At 38.2% G+C, this 17,979-nt stretch overlaps 1 protein-coding gene across 1 annotated transcript in view; it reads right to left on the reverse strand.

Annotated features, from left to right (window-relative positions):
- Nucleotides 1-4,976: 4,976 nt before the first annotated feature.
- LOC111148232 (membrane metalloendopeptidase) overlaps nt 4,977-17,979 on the reverse strand; it is a 100,966-nt gene continuing 87,963 nt past the window's right edge. The window contains exons 20-23 of the mRNA XM_022504700.1: nt 17,614-17,679; nt 14,535-14,630; nt 14,146-14,222; nt 4,977-6,355 (exon numbers count right to left, since the gene is read on the reverse strand). Coding sequence (XP_022360408.1) covers nt 6,256-6,355; nt 14,146-14,222; nt 14,535-14,630; nt 17,614-17,679 — 339 coding nt within the window. The 3' untranslated portion in view covers nt 4,977-6,255. The remainder of the gene's footprint in view (nt 6,356-14,145; nt 14,223-14,534; nt 14,631-17,613; nt 17,680-17,979) is intronic.

Raw genomic sequence — 17,979 nt, forward strand, 5'->3', positions numbered from 1 at the left:
ATCTTCCTGTCGCTTTGGATTCACTTCTCCGCCAGTCCTACCTTTCAGAAAGTGGTTGATTTTCTGTTTCTAGAGTTGCTGTTCTTCTTCTCTTCGCTCTCCCGTTGGATCTGTAGGTGTTTGCAATCTTTAGATAAGCTATCTAGCTGATCTCCCGCTACCTGAAGTAGTCTCAGCCTGCTACTTCTCCGCCATCTTGACCGAACAGCAGATGTTCTAAAAGTTATCTATAGATATAACTTTAAAATACTCAATGTCCTTTTAAAAATCACAATGGCTTTTGTAAAGCCATAGAAGTAATTGGAAAAAAAAACATTATTTTTCATTTATTTTTCTTAAAGGGTGTGTTTTGGGAATTATTAGCTACAAATGAGTTTATTTGGATGGGCTGAAATGCATTTTATAGTGATATAGAGTTTTGATAGTAAATTTATGTAGATTTTGGACTTCCACATACCCTGGTTTGGTCCCTGGCCTTATCATTTATCACCTGTGTGAATTTGGGCAAATTAATTAAACCTCTGTGAAACTCAAATTCACCATCTGTAAAGCAGGGGTACTAACATTACCTCACAAGTTAGTTATATTAAGTGGAAACTCTATACCGTACCTTGCTCCCAATAAATGGTATTATTTCTCTTCCTTTCTACCCTTCTATTATTGACTTTAAGTCTGCTTAAATAGTAAATCTAACTAAAATGCATGTCTTCATTTTGATCACACAAAGTTAAAGTTGGCACTTATTCAAAATTTAATATGCACAATCTGATCCAAACTGAGATGTCTTACAAAGCATTTAAGAAGCATCTAGTGTTACCAGTGTTTTGGACATTTGCTTCTTTAGCTTTCTTAGGAATGGTGATTTCTTTTCTTTTGGAAAGCTACCCTTCTCTGAAGATAGGGTAAGGGGATCAATGATCATAATTTCTACAACATCACCACTTCCCCATGCCCTCTCTAGTGAGGTAGACATGTTTTCAAAATGGGCTTTTTCTCTAGGATTTTCATTGCGTTTTCTCTAGGATATTAAATGTGGACTATAATTAGATCCTGTGCTTCCCCTGTGAAGGAAGCAGACAATTTTTGAACCTGGGCATGGTTGACCATCACGGCTTTCTTTTGGAGAAAGGCAGCTGGCAACAATAAGGTAGGCACATGAAAGAAGGCCCGATTACTCAGACATTCCCCCAATTTGGTACTGTGGATCAAGAAAATCTCTAGGTTTGGCTAAACTAGCATGAGTGTGATCTTCATCTATGGCCAAAGTCAAAAAGAAACACATGGAAGCAGGGAGTTACCTCGGATTCATTGTATCCTGCTGTCTCCTCCCTGTTCAACCTTTAAATTTTATCTGACCCCCAGGTAAATCATGGTGCCTCTCAGGTAGCATTTGGGTCCAATCCCTATATAATTTACTGGATACTGTTTCAGTCATAGGCTATAACCTTAACCTTGGCCATGATTTGGTAGATGGTAGGGTGTTGTGTGGCGGCAGACCCGGTGGGAGAGAATGCCAACATTAGCATCCTCAGGGGGAGTAAAGACCAAAAGATCTCTGAAGCACATGGTTTGTTCTCAGGGAGCCATTCTGAGCACAGTCAGTGGAAGGTCTGAAAATTCCCTTGCTCTGTGTCAAGCAGTGTGTATCAAAGCCACCTTGGGAAACAGATATGGCCTGTTGTGGGGGAAGGAGGCTCCTGACCAAAATCTACTTCACTGCATTCCTTGGGTCTAAGTTGCCTGAGTACCAAACTGGATAGCTTCTTAAATAAATGAACACATCTTAAATTCAAAGGAATTTGGTTTCTTTTTTCCTCTCCCTTCCATCTTCTCTCCCTTATTTCTTCCTTTCTTCCAAGTAACATTTTTTTTAGATGACTTTTAAGCTGTAATGTTTTCACCTTATAGAAATATGTAAAATGCAGAGGAAAAAGGAAATAAGAATCACCTATAATACTACCATTCAGATATTCCCTATTAATTTCTGGCACATATTCTTCCAACTCTTTTCTATGCAACAATATTTTAACATAATTGAAATCATAATGTATTTCTAACATTGCATCCTCTTCATATTTTCTTTGAACAAATCTAAACATTTTCTCCTATTTCACTTTTTCCTTCCTATTGCTTTGATATTAAAGGTAGAGCTGCCATAAACATCTTAGCATCGCGTCTTTGATGCTATATTTCAGGAGACACAGAGCATTGATAGCATGTTTTTTGAAAGATTTACACCAAGGTAAACAGATTATCCAGATACTGTACTTGGTCCCATTTTTTCTTCCTGCATATAGAGAAAACTTTTCAGATGCATTATAATTTGATATGATCAGAGCAGAGATGACAACCAAGTGCATTTATAGGAGTTAAGAGATGTTAACACGTCTGACACCTGAAAAAAGTATCATTAGTTTCTCGGGAGGAAGGAAATTCAGAAATATAAAACTTAGACACAATTGCTAGACTTCCAGTCTTCCCGCACCGTTCAAGCCGAGAGCCCATCATTATTTCTGGCAAGAGTCTATGCTCATTTTTCTGCCAGGCTTCTCCTGCACAACCTAGAGGATCTGCTTTGTTGAACAACAAAATAGAAGCACAGTAGTTTGGCAACAAAGTGGAAAATAACAGTAGTATTTCTCAGCTTTTAGAGGAAATGCAAAATACAAAGGAGTTAAAATTAAGACATTGTTAAAGAAGAGATTAGAATGCAATATACACGTGCCACTTTGACAACAGTCCCAGGTGGCTCCTCTCTTCACCTGATTAATCAAGTCCAATCCTTCAGCCCAGGGATGGTACACAAAGACAACTTGCGTTTCTGCCTAAGCCATCATCTGGTTATACCTGTGACTCTCTGTAACACTTGGCAACCTTTTCACTGAACTTTTGCAAAGAAATCAGACCAGAAAAGCATGGTATCTTTGGAAGAATGCAGTGGTATATGCAAGAAAACATTGGTGAAATAGTTTATATCCTTCATTTTTAAATGAAGCCTGCAGGGAGCGTAAGATGGCAGGGACGAAAGCTCCATTTTGGCCATAACATTTTTCAAGGGGAGGCTGGAATAGGCAGAAGAGCAATACTATGAAAAATGTTTGTTTTTATTTTGTATTTTTGAGACTGGAACTGATAAAACTTTCAGATTTTCCATCTTTGACGGTGGGGGGAGTCTTATTTCCAAATAACAGTTATCTTCTACTTTGAGAATTCCCTCTGTGACAACAGGAATAATAAAGGCTTTAGAGAAAACTAGTAAGAACAGCATGGACCCAAATAAGATCAAACTTTAGTCCTTGTCTTTGAGATACAATGTGGTCTAACTAGACTCGGGCATTTACATGAGAGTTCTGAAAATTATCTGAAATTTAGAGAGTTCTGAAATTATCTTACGCAGTGGGTCGTCACTGGGGGACAGGTTACGAGCAAGGAAGTACTGGACACATTCTCTTGTTGAGAACTACTTATAGAATCTTCTTTTATTTCATGTGGGAAAAGCAAAGGCCCAAGAGAAGGGATCAAATGCCCAAGGTCACTTTGTCATTAATGGCAGATAAGACTAGAAGACTCTTCTCCCAGGATGGCATCCTTTCCACCCCACACCCAGAACCCACATGGACACTGCAGCATGGAGGCAGATTCCTTACCAATGAGAACTCCTTTCTCTCTTCATTCCTGAGTTATATGGGCTCCCAACCCTTCGCGTCTCAGCTTCTCAACTCTCTTCTTGACCAGAATTCAGCCACAGTGAAATGGATTTATGTGTGAGATTACAAATAGGCCTTACCTGATGGAACAACTCCAGGTGATTGGAACTGGTTGAGAGACCCACACAACTCAACAACGATGCCATATACAATTAGTAATATCCTCATGTGTGGGAGGGGGAGGTATTGGTCTTTTCACTTGGGTGTATCCCTTAGTCCCAGGAAATCTGACATTTCTAGACACAGGAGATCCAGGCATTAGAAAGGTTTTTTTCTTTCTTTTTTCCCCAGAAAATTTCACTCAAGTCCTTCCATAAAGGATAGGAGACTGACGTTTTAAAGAGTGGGGGAATTTAGTATCTTTTCGTAATTTGTACTAGTTGTTCTTCAGCTGCTCTGACAGGATAGAAATTAAATGATTCAAAGACTGTTGTTTTCTTCAGAACTGGATGCTCCTATTGCTCTAACCACCAATCTTACTTGTGTTTTCAGTTTCTTTAAGGAAATATATCCATAAGTAGAATCTGAATTATCCATAATAATGGTAGCAGTGATATAAGAAGAAAAAGATAAGGCTATCCATGGCTAGTTTAAAACTGTATTTTCAATATTTATAATAACTTGATGAATTTGTGGAAATGAGCTCATTAAAATCTCAAGTTAAGAAAGATAGGTAAGTGCAAGTATGTAGACTCATAATTGCACCATTTGTAACAGCCCCAAACCGGAAGCTTCTCACATGCCTTTTAACAATGGAATGGATGAACTGTCCTATAATCACACAATAGGATAGTATTGAGTAATGACCATGAGAAATCCATAGTCGAATGCAACAATACAGATGAATCTCAAAATGTAACACTGGGTGAAAGAAGCCAGATACAAAAGAACACATGCTCATCGATTAAAACTAATGTATGAAATTAGGAGTCAGGACAGTAGTTGTCCTTGGAGGAAGGAAGTGGTGGTTGGAATTACTAAATACTAAGTACTAAGGCACTAGTAATGTTTTGTTGCTTAAAGGTGCTGGTTGCAGGGCTGTGTTCAGCCAGAGAAAGTTCACTGAGCTGTAACTCATGTTTAATGAAACTTCTGTGGATACATTATATTTTCATAACTTTTTAAAAAAGGTAAATGGGCATTTTTCAAGAAGCAAGAAAACTAACACATATTTTGAAGAGTAATTCCCTCATTTTCATTTTTTTAGGAAAAAAAGGGAAAACACCTCTTTTGTAAACTATTAACCAAGTAATGAAATTAACCAAACTAGCCAAAAGGACGGGGAAAGAGAAGGAGATAAAAGCCTCAAGAGATAAATTCCTGTCAGGGACTAGACAGTGTCCTCCCCAAACTCTGTGTGAGTTAGGGTTTCAGAAGCAATCTGTGTGAGGTGGGGAAGCCTCTCATCTATATTCAGAAATGCACTTTCCAAAGCTAGACAGCCGGCACAACAGGCTTGGTGAGTAATGGGCTTATAATTTCAATTTATTATCAAAATATTTCCATCAGATGACACACCTGAAAAGATAAGGAGATGCAGAGCTACACAGACGTAGTGTTGTCCTTTTATCATAGCCCTCAGGAACAGAGTTTATTTTGAAAATCCCGCTTTAGACAACTGTCCAATGACAATTTTTAACCCAGAGTTTGTGCTTAAAGCTTTTTATCAATATGATTGATAAGTTTAAAAAGTCTCAAATCTTCCTTTGTACATCACTTTACAGATCTTGGTCTGTAACTATTCATCTGTCTGAAGCGTCAATATTCCATGATTACTTATAATAATAATTACTTAGTCATAAATGTAGTTAATAATTAAATATAAAAATTATTATTTATACATTACTACAAATCTCTTAAAAAGATCAAGTTTTGAGAGAGAGAGAGAGAAAACAAGAAATCGCTTAGAAAATTGCAGGGAGCCCCAAGAATCTCAGTATTGGTGAAAGCACGTACAATGAAAACCAGTTTCAGACATTCATTTTAGCCCTAAGAGAAGCTTAAAATAAAATGATCTCAGAATGAATAACTGATGATTGGCAAAATTGGTTTAAAATTATTTTAAGTCCCAAGGCCCCAAGATGTATAAGAATTCTTTGGAAGAGTTCTGTAGGAGCGAAATGTTGCAAATAAAAGTAAAGATAAGTAGTTAGGCAATGTGTTTTTAACCCTCATGCCGCAGCTGTGCTGTTGGAGCCAACTGTATGCTTCAATCTCTTTAATCTCCCTTTGAGTAGAAATCCCAGTCTACATCGAGTGTTTAACACTGTTTTCAAACTGGCAGATCATATGAGAAACAGAAATGAATGGTAATATCTTCAGAGATCAAGCATTATTTACACAGTGAAAAGTGACTGATTTGATAGACACCGGACCCCCCCTCCTCTCTCCACACCTTTTCCAGAATAACCTAACCTCATTTCTAATATGATGCTCTGTCATCTCTGTGAACTAACCCCATGTAATTACAGTGACCTCTGTGGACAGAGTTCCCCATTTCTGTGGTGTTGGCAAGTCTAGCGAAGGGCCACACCACTTTTTCTGAAGATCACCAAACTCGGCATTTCTTTTCTGGATTCATGTATGAATTCTTGCGGCAGTGGAAGGCCTCTGAAAACTCAGGGGAGTTCTGCAAAGTCCCAATAATCCTGTGAAACAAACAAAAGTCATTGTCAGCATTTGATACTTAGGCCTATGCCATGTAGGAGCTCTACAGAATTTCTTCATGTAGGCCTATCAAGGGAATTTGGAATTTAGAGCCTGAGAGGAAAAAAAAAAAGTTCTATTCATTAACAGAATTTTTAAATGGACAGGCAACAACGTACAGGAGCACAGATTTTGAAGACTTTGTGGCTTGAAGCCTGGTTATAAGTTGTATTTATTTAGTGCCTCTGTGCTTCAGTTTCCTTTCCTGTAGGATACATATAATAGTAACCTGCATCTTAAGGTTGTCATGGGGGAGTTAATTTATAAACACCCTATGCATGTTGTAAAATAAATGAATAGTTGATATTCAGAATAGCAGTTATTAGAAGAAGAGTTTGGTCAAAAATAAAATGATGATTTTTCAGTATGTCTTGGAAGGGCTCACATGATAACTTAAATATAATAGACTTTAAATAGATATTTGTTGATCTGATCTAATAAGGAAGATCATTCTTTTCTTTTCTTTTTTTTTTTCCAAAAGAACTTCATAGGTACCAGAAACTGGATTCAGCCTGAGTTAACTGGAAAGGGCTGGCAAAAAGTCAACGTCTTCTTATCTCTGACCTCAATGGGCCAAAACAACACTGACTGACCCACTGTCGGCACCAAACAGCATTTGAGAGGAGAGATAGGTCAGTACAATGATGCAGAAGTCATGTTTTCCCATAAACCCCAACCAGCTCCCTTCCTTCTCTTCCTGCCAGGACCATCCCACCACACCCACCTTGGGTTGGGAGGAAGGGCAGGGAGGCAAATAGACGTGAGTGGTGGGAAGACCTTGGGCAAGGGACAGGAGAGTATGTTCTAATTACTGAGCTCTCCATACATGGCAGGTGTGCTAAGTATAAATCTTTGCAGTCTTATCTCCTCTGACCCATTCTCCACACAGCAGAATGATCTTTAAAGTTTAGGTCAGATTCCCTAATTCCCTTACTTAAAACCTTCTAGGGGCTTGAATGAAATTCAACTCCTCTCCATGGTCTCCAATGTTCTGATGGCTCCAGCCTACCTTCCCAGCCTCCTCATAGTATGTTTCTCTTCCTGTTTCTCATCAGGCTCAAACTACACAGACCTACTTTCCAGTCATCAAACCAGACATTTCTTTCCTTCTTCAGGGCCTTCTGCTCCTATGGACCAATACCCTGGAAAGTTACTGCCCAATGACTCCATGATCTACTCCTCCTCAGCTTTCATGCCTCTACTTAAATACCTCTCTGCAAAGGCTTTCTTCAAAGAATGTCCTAATTAGTTCCTCTCACCAGTAGTAGCCCTATCAGTTCACAGTGATTCATTCTCCTTCTTGACTTTGTGACATCAGCTTACACTGTAATCGGAGAGCAAAATCCTGTGCATCTCTGGCTCCCTGCTGCCCTCCCCACAAAGCCTCACACATTGCTTTGTATATTGTAGGACTCAACACATACTTCCTGAAGAAAAAAGCCTGTCAGCTGGTCATGGTGATTACATATATAGGAGGAATAGGACATTACGAAGAAAAACACTGCTTAGCATTTTTGTGTTTATTTGCTACTATGGACCAACCATGAGAAAAAGCAAACATTTCTTTTCTTTACCCCATTCCAGGAAAGACAGATCTGTATCTAATTTCTAAAAGTCAGACTTCTTAATGTGTCAACCATTACCACATCAACTATCTCTCCATCCATAACATCACAACTCCCCTATCCTTCAGGGAGAATGTAAACTTTTTGATTGCATGGGTTTGTTTTTTTTTTTTTTTTTTTTTTTTTAGTACTCCTAAAGGAGTCTTAAAGATTAACAGGAATCTTCCTGGTATGGGAGTGTTGAGGTGAGGTGGGGGCCAGATCTCTTAATCCCCTTGAGATGGAGAAGACAGACCTCTCCAAAGGTGAGGAGGGGCCCAGAATGGTGGGTTGTATGAATGACAAAGACATGCCTCCCACTGTGAGCAGGGCCCTGAGAAGACCTCTGAGAGGATGGCATGTAATATGCGGCAGTGGTTCCTGAGGCCCTTGCCCATGACCGCCAGAAGGAAATGAAGCCACCCGACTTCAGATGAAGCCCTTGAACTGCAGAGATATCAGTGGGACCATGGCAGGCTGGAGATAACTGGAGGCTAATTCCCTAGTTTCTGGGTCTTCGGATTCCCGTACAACCCTAAAAAGGAACACACTGAAAACTACTGAAACTTCTTACCTCCAAGCTTAGGGTGGGAGCTTGGAGATTGAATTAATTTGCTATAATAATAATCATGATGATGATGATGATGATGGTGATGTGTCATTTCTTATATCTGAAAGTCCAAGAACAAATTCACTTGATGCTTGGTCAAAAGTGGTCATATATGTAGGAACAAAAAGACTTTTTTATTTTTAGTAATCTCTAAACCCAACATGGGGCTTGAACTCACAACCCCAAGATCAAGAGTCCCACGTGCTACCAACTGAGCCAGCCACGCACCCCAAGGAATAAAAAGATTTTAGATATCAGGAATTTGTATTGGTCTTTAGTCTTTTAAGTTTCTAGGCTCATGGACTCTGAGACAGAGAGAAACTTTGTTTCTTTTATTTTATTTATTTTATTTTTTTTTTAAAGATTTTATTTATTTATTTGACAGAGATCACAAGTAGGCAGAGAGGCAGGCAGAGAGAGAGAGGAGGAAGCAGGCTCCCCACCGAGCAGAAAGCCCGATGCGGGGCTCGATCCCAGGACCCTGGGATCATGACCTGAGCCGAAGGCAGAGGCTTTAACCCACTGAGCCACCCAGGAGCCCCACTTTGTTTCTTTTAATTCAATCCCCTTCCCACTTCAGGAAGCCCTATGTGCTGGCTGAGTGACAGTCATCATGGAGGCCTGACTTGATCCTCAATTGGAGCAATAAGCTCCCTGATGGACAGGGAAAGCATCTGGGATCTACATACTGGAAGAAATGCTCTTTTCTGTTTTCATTTTATTAAACTTTTTTTTTAAAGGATCGTATCTTAGATATAATCATATGGGGACAAGTACTTCAGTAAAATGTCCAAACCTATGATTTAATTCTGCATTTGTTAAAAAAACATGAGGGGAATGGAAAAACAAAACAACCCACACACCTCTAAGAAGGGAAGTCTTCACAAAGCACCCATGGCAGTTAGCCATGTAGCAACACTCAACCTAATGCATGCTGACCTCTCCATTTCCGTTCCAGCTCTTCTCTTTCCATCCAAAGGCTTCACCTAAGATCACTTGGTGCTGAATAATTAGGTCAACCATGTACCAGGACTTCACTGACCTTCCTAGGATTCTGATTAATGTCTTATTGTTTACATTAATTCTTTGGGTGGATGACATAAATAATCTATTTCAGAAAGTGGATACATTATTAATCAAATGAATCCCTTCTCTTAAGAGATTTCATTAATATTTCATTAATATTACATAAAAGACTTCCATGAATTTCATGCTATATGAAAACTGTGCAGTGTTTGTGTTTATGATAACAAAAGATAAATGGCTTTTATTGGTTATTTCTTAAAGTGATTTACTTGAAATTTTGACTTTATTATAAAAAATGTTTTATTGTACTGTTGTTGTTTATTCCCTTGGCAAATAATCAGTTGTTTTAAAAACATCTAAGGGATATGGAGCTGAACTTCAGCTGATCAAGAAGACTACTCCTGATTGTACTTAACTGGATTTTTAAATTACTGAAGGAGTTTTTTGCAATTAATTGGTCTTCTGACAATCCTTTGTTACTTCTTTTAAATGAATGACTTGGTTACAAGGTTAACTAGCTGCATTCATAAATGAACTATCCAATCTTTATCCCTGTTGTTCATGATTTTGTTAAAGGAAGGTCCCATTGATCAGCACATGCTCCACTATAAATTCACAAAGAAACAAATGCCTGAATACATTCCCAGATGTGATCTGAAGATTAACAAGTGCTCCAAAGTTTACCAAAATAAAAACTGACATTTACAAAATATCAGAGACAATGTTAATATTTAAGGCAAATAGAGGAAACAGTATTTCAAAGAGTAGATTTAGCATACACATACTAACTCATGGAATAATAGGGAACAGAATCACCATATTACCAGAAAGTGTCTACATAAAACACCAGAAAGAATATCTTACAAGTACTAGAACTTAAGCTGTGGAAAAAATATCTTGCTTTATTAGTGGTGTTAGTTCTATAAAGTCCCCTTTTATTCTGACTGGAAGATAATATTGAGCAACTTAAGCATCTAAACGAGCACTACTTTACTATTTAGTATACATTGGTATCACTTTGTCCCTTTGGACATGCTTTAAAAAATGTATCAGACCCTTATGTACTGTTGAGAAGTATTACATCTGGAGAACTTTAGAGACACATCTGTAGATTAGATGGCCCATATGAGCATGACAACCATTCCAAGTGGGGACGGCGAACAGAAACTGAATTTCCAAAAAGAAGTCATTTAAATTATGAGTTCAATTTCTAGCACATCAAGGAGAAACGTTTTTATTTTAAGCACTAAAGTTTTAGAAGTTTATCTGAAGTACATAAGACTTTAGTTAGGAGAAATAGAACAACTACAGCTCAGACCTAACAAGTGGTTTTAGAGATTCAGCTTTATATCGAGTATAATTTGCCCTCTGTTTTCATACTGTGGTATTCAGGCATAACGTTACAAAATCTCCCTCTACTTCAGAAATGTTTCTACACAAACCACTACGCACAATTTCTCAATAGCAATTCAGCGTCTATTAGATTTTAAGGCTCTTTAAAAAATATGTTTTACTTTGTACAGCCAGGAAGCAGCCTGTTTCCAAAACTAAATGTAACCTCAACCTTTTGCCAAGGAAATCCCTTTACCTCCAGAGAAAATAATAATTTCCTTGACAAAAGGTTGGCATTCCATTTACCCTTTTTAAAAAACAACACATACTTTTCTTACAATAAACAAAAAATAGAGGCATCTTTTGCACCAGAACAAAGAATGTTACAAATAAAGCCGTGAATAATTTTACATATTTTATAATAAAATAAGATGTATTTTTACAGAGAGCAAATTTTACATATTTATAATACAGTTGTTTTCAGTTTAAAACTGAGGGTAGAAAACAGTTACATATTTACCTATATATCATTTAATCAGTGATCAGTTACTGACATTCTGAACTATCCAGACGTAAGAAATGGGCACAAAAAGCCCCTGACTCTCAGGTAATAAAAACTGTTGCAAACTCCATATGTTTCCTCCTAGGGATTCTTATTCTGTTCAGACCTTTTTTTTTTTTTTTTAAAGATTTTATTTATTTATCTGACAGACAGAGATCACAAGTACACAGAGGCAGGCAGAGAGAGAGGAGGAAGCAGGCTCCCCGCTGAGCAGAGAGCCTGATGCGGGACTCGATCCCAGGACCCTGAGATCATGACCTGAGCCGAAGGCAGAGACTTTAAGCCACTGAGCTACCCACGTGCCCCTGTTCAGACCTTTCTTATCTAAAAACAATCCTAGCTCTAATTTTCAAATATATATATAATAAATATTTTTTCTATATTAACACTAACCCTCTTAACTCGCAGGATAATTTAATCCTAATGTAAAATATCTAGAAACTGAGACACAGAGTTTAAGCAACAACTTATAAATGGCAGAGCCATGGGTGGAACTCAAGTGTTTCTTACTTCAAAGCTTGCGTTCATTTTTCTTCCACCATTCAATTATAAGGATCTGCCTCCTGAGCTAATCAGAATGAAGGAACGGGATGGCAAAAGGCAGGCTATGTAGTAACAGAAAAGAGAACGAGGAAAGAAACAAACAAACAGGAAAACCCTAATAAAAAGCCAAAATGAAAAGTCAAAAAAGCATCACCATATCCCCACTGGTGGCTCTATAGTGTAGGAATAAATAGCTCTCCATAGTCTAGCTTTTGAGGATTTCTCTAAGCTAATAAATACTAAAATGCCAACTAATAGTCATAGCAATAGTCTGTGTCATTTAAGAAAAAAATGCTAGGTTTTGTTCAGGATACAGTGTTAATAAGGCAATAAGGCAGAAAATGTATTTTAAACAGAAATTTTAATCCAGCGGTTAAGATAAAAATGTTAATACTCAAGGGACAAATTTTAGTTATCAAAAACTTTCAATTTGCAAGCCCCATTCTCTCAGGATATGCCAGGTGTACCAGGTATTATAATAATATTACTTAAATTCATTAGGATTTTGCGCATATATATGCTTTAGTTCATGAGGGTATAAAGGGAAGAGCTCTGACCAATTAGACTGTGATCATGGTTTATGTGAGCTTATAATAATTGCCCTCTGCGCTTCAGTATTAGATTCCCCTATTTTCTTATCTGAAGACTTCAGTAAGGAAAAAGACAACTTCTAAAAATGAAAACAAAAAGTTACTTAGACAAACTGCAATGGGAATTGATCCAGTGACTTTTGCTGCTCATTATCTAAAAAGAAGTTAATCTGACTTTTCTAGCAAGACTGAATTTACCTTGGATCACATACTTAATGGGCGCACAATAAACAGTTGTTGAGTGAATGAAATTTGAAAGAACAGTTAAGGCAAATACTAAATGATGGTGATTACGATGGTGATACTAGAACAAGCTGAGTAAACTCTTTAATTTGTAAATGTGTCTTTTATTGTTTCATAACTGAATGTGGTTTTTCCCCAGGAGTGAATGATCCAGGCAGTATGTGTACATTCATTTTAGGAAGGGCTTTTAAAACTCAGCCCATTAATTTCTCTTTTATTCTCAAACTGTTTTCCAAACCACTCTACAAAATTTTAAGTTTGTTTTTTTAGAGTTCCTGCCTGAGAAGTATTGTTGATCAGTAAATCAGTGACGAAATGTTAATATTATGTGGGAAAGGGGAGCATGAATAATTCAGTCCTTAATTGGATACATGGGGATCCAGGATTTAACACTGGAACAGTGGTTAGAGTGATTCTCTTTCAATACAATGCTCTCTTAGAATTTCTCATCTCCAAAGGACTTCAGATCTCTTCTAACTCAACCTTTCACTCTACAGAGCATTTCTCTCCAGCATCCTTGATGGGCTGTCCTCTGACCTCTGCTTCAAGGTACTCTCTTCTGGTGTTCTGGGGATAACTATGTTATGTTGGACAACCTCTAATTAAACCACATTTCTCTTGGGACACCTGGTGGCTCAGTGGGTTAAAGCCTCTGCCTTCGGCCTGGGTCATGATCCTAGGGTCCTGGGATTGAGCCCCGCACTGGGCTCTCTGCTTAGTGGGGAGCCTGTTTCCCCCTCTCTCTGCCTGCCTCTCTGCCTACTTGTGATCTTTGTCTGTCAAATAAATAAATAAATAATCTTTAAAAAAAAAAAAAAAAACCACATTTCTCTTTATACGTTGAACGGAAATCTTTCTTTGGAATGTCTACTCATTGGTGCTAGGCCTAAACTTTTCATAGGCTCTTAAAAATGTCTTTGTGCTAGCTTTAAATAGGACCACTATTTTCAGGCAATGTCTTTGTTGGAATCCATCAAGCACAAAGCATAGGTCACGTACATTCTGAGGCTAAGAGCAGTCAAGGCTCTGCTTATGTAAACATGACATTTATCCTGCTGTGTTCTGTTGATCCTATCTGTGACCCTCAAAAGGAAAAAAAAAAAAACAAAACAAACCCTGGATTTCCAAATTTTACAGTCAGAGTTACAAAAAACCAATTTCGGAATGTGGAAGTAATGGAGTCAATGTTGGAGCAGCTGGACTGCTGCTCAAATCCACGCACCTGAAATTCCCTGGACTGTGAACATCTGTTTTAATGGAGTTGACAGCATACTCTGGCCTGTAGGTGCCACACCACACCTAGGGATAGGAACAGAAAAAGTAAAGTAGTGTGCTTGGGTTCCATCGAAGAGTATTTGTGTGCAAGAATTAAATTGGAATTCTGCATTTCTCAACCATTTACTCTTCAAATAATGTTCAGTGATAGGCAACCAGGAACATAATTACCATTAATATGAGCTGATAGTGTTTTATAAACAGGGAAAGTCAGTCACGTCAAATGCTCTGCCACAACTGATTAAAACAAGAAAACTCAGCATGCAATATCTAACTAACTATGAAATTGTAACTCAAAATGATTTTTGTATCTATCAATCAAGAAAGATACAATACCTGGGCAAAGTTCAAGAAGAATAGTTGTTTGTGGTTTAGGTCAAGTCCAGGAAGTAATTTTTCTTCACCATTCTTTTTAACATAATTCTGATAGGCCTAGGCAGTTAATGAAATGGAAACATGCTGTTTATAATTTTCTAAATTCATGTATAAATCTGTGCAAAAGACCATCCAACCCACTATAATAATCTATTTACATACGACAACCTACAACTGGTTCATGGATTAGAAAGAAAACCAGAATTTATTTACAAATGCTCTGAAAATGTCAATGATCCGTAAGTGTCAGTTGAATGAATGGATGATTTATATAAATGATAAAAAACTTATGTAAACGTCATTCTGTAGACAGATGGATAAGTCTTGCCAGGTGGAAGAATGAATTGCCAAGGGAGTCATTCTGTAATTGCCATATTTAGCTCACTTACTACTCTTAGCAAGAAAGATTTACTCCCGACTTTGAATGATTCATGCCAAAAATCAAGGGATTCCTTAAGATCTCTTAAAAATTAGTATCCTATGATTCTAAGCATGAAGATGAGTAATTGTGGTGGCACCTCAGAAGACAGGACAAAATGGACTAAACCTCAGTTACATTAGGAAGAAGGAATTTAGGTTACTTGGATATCAGAAAGTGTCCTTAATTCTTAAGGCTCTATGAATACTATTAAAAAATGCAGTTTTCTTCTACTAAACATATTTAAGGAATTTACAACAAACTTTCAGAGACGTGTTGCTTCCAATTTAATACAAAGGAAAGTGATCAATTAGATAAGCAGAAGATATATTTCATGTCCTCCTCCTTGCCATTAACACAGATTTATTGAGTCTCTATTATGTAAAGATACTAGGAATATGGGGAAGACTTGAGCCTGCTCCCTCCTGGGGAGCTCACAATCTAGCAAAGTGGACAGGGTATTAGATACTATGATTTCATGTATAAGAAATTATAATTTGCAGGGCACCTGGGTTGCTTAGATGTTAAGCATCTGCCTTCGGCTCAGGTCATGATCCCAGGGTCCTGGGATGGAGCCCCACATAAGATTCCCTGCTCAGTGGGGAGCCTGCTTCACCCTCTCCCACTCCCCCTGCTTGTGTTCCCTCTCTTACTGTGTCTCTGTCAAATAAATAAATAAAATCTTAAAAAAATAAAATAAAATAAAAATTATAATTTGCTTCATTATAGTAAGTCTGTACTTGTTTTAGGTGAAGATCTTCATGGAAGTACCATCAACCTAGATTGTGGTTGCATTTTTACAGCAATGATTTTTAATCTGTCTGAATATTAGAAATAACTACAGGAGAATGAACAGTGCCCATGCCTTCCACTTCCAGGCAAGATGTAGTAAGAGAGACTGGATTCACCTTTTTGCTGCAACAACAAATGATGGGCAAAATATATGTGCATGACACTGGACATCAGGCATAAAAGAGAGTGATTGCTCTGATATGGTAAACAAATAAGGTAAGCCCTATAAATGTCCCAGCTTATTGCCTTAAGCATTTCCAGGCTACAACACAGAGAAGGGAAACTCAACTGGAGCCCAAGGGACTGCCTGAGTTGAGAAGGAGCTGAGAGTTCAAGACACCAAGGACACGGTCCTAAAGAGGAGAAAGCTGTACAGGAGAGGATCTCTAGAGATCAGATGGGAACCTCAAGATTCACCCAGTAGGTCTTGCCTCAGCAGTGGAGAATAATTTTCCCTAGACTGAGCCCTGCCCTAGCCCCTTTAACAAGTTGTAAAAGCAAGGTCCAGAAGGATCAAACCATTTCTGAGGAATTTAATCGTGTCCAAGTATAAAGCTCAAGAATATTTGTAGGAAAACCAAAGTACCTAGCACCCATCAAGGTAAAATGCACATTGCCTGGTATTTAGTCAAAGTATTACCAACCATTCAAAGGAGCAACCGTCTACCACCCCCCACCCCCGGATTCTGCTGGGACTCACTCTTTTGTCAACTTTGCAGGCCGTTGAATCTCCCAAAACTCACACTCTGATCATCCATGGTCACTGCCAAGTTATGGGCTCTACCTGTCATCTCTCCCACAATGCTCTGAAGCTTACCCTTTCCTGGTCCAACCACTGCCTCCTCCTCTCTAATCCATACACTTCTATGGTGGACAAGTAATCTTATATCCTCATCCACTGCACAGAATACTCCATCCATCTTTGTCTTAGAGAAGCCTGGTTTTAACTGGGGCACTTTGTCCCCTGTACCTTCTCAAGCAGATGGTGTTCATTATTCCAAATGTCTACCTCAGCGTTGGAAGAAACACTCAAAACTACCCTCACTCCTTCTTGTTGCTTCCAACACCATTATTCCTCTACTCATTTGTGAAATTCCCTACTTTTTTTGTGCACATGGCATCAACTAGACCATCTTTTAATCCCTGCTCCAATTATCAAATAATGACATATTTTATGGAGGGATCACAGCTGTGTCTCCAACACTGAGAATAGTGCCAAACACACAGTAAAGTCCTCAACAAGTATTTGTTGAATGCAAGAATGAATGAAAGGCTAAATGAGCTTCTAAGGGATGTTCCATCGATACACTCCTTTGGGTATAACAGTTTGGATGACCACAGGGCCGTGTGTTGGAGCTGTATCACTTCAGTCTCTCACCAGGTCATTGTAACTGGACTGTGGTTATCGTTCCCAAAGATTGCATCACCTGCTGTGAAACTGAGGTCCTATTTAATACACTGGTCAACGACTGAAAAAATCCTTACAAGGAGGCCCCTTTTATAAAAAAAAAAATTATTTTAGAGCTCATTTTTTTAGAAAAATGTTGCTTCCTCTGTGGAACTTGCATGCCTCCTCATTTCTGCTGATATAACGTTCCACGTTTCCTCTTCTCAGCTTCTCAGAAGCCTAGACTGTTCAGCTCAATCATAACCATACTGCTCTTTCTGCCTAGCACACTTACAATCCCCTTTTCCCACGTGTATTTTCTACTTTCTATTCATTGTTTACTGCCTACATTATATGTGCCTTTTGCAAAAGGCTTTCAATGAATGATTAAATAGGATATTATCACTCCAATCACTAGAATGGGAGAAAGTGTTATTACTCACTCTGTATGCTTGGCCAATACCTCCATTATCAGCAATATTTTCTCCCAGCGTATTAATTCCATTGAGCTGTTAAAAAACAAAAGATGCTTAAAAAACCTTACCTGTATTCGGATTGTTAAGAAGGCATCAATAATGCACTTAAGATTGGATTTGTCCATTCTTTAAAAAGTTAAAAACAAAAATCCCATTTGATCCAATAATTTCACTACTAGGTATTTACCCAGGGGAAATGAACCTACTGACTTGAGAAGATATATTTATTTACTGCAGCTTTACATTAGCCAAGTTATGGAAGCAACCTAAGTGTCTATGGATAGACAAATGGATAAGGAGGAAGTGAAACACGTGCACACATATGCACAATGG

Source organism: Enhydra lutris, unplaced genomic scaffold, assembly GCF_002288905.1.
Source record: "Enhydra lutris kenyoni isolate GAN:26980312 unplaced genomic scaffold, ASM228890v2 scaffoldscaffold2, whole genome shotgun sequence".
Classification (NCBI taxonomy): Eukaryota; Metazoa; Chordata; class Mammalia; order Carnivora; family Mustelidae; genus Enhydra; species Enhydra lutris.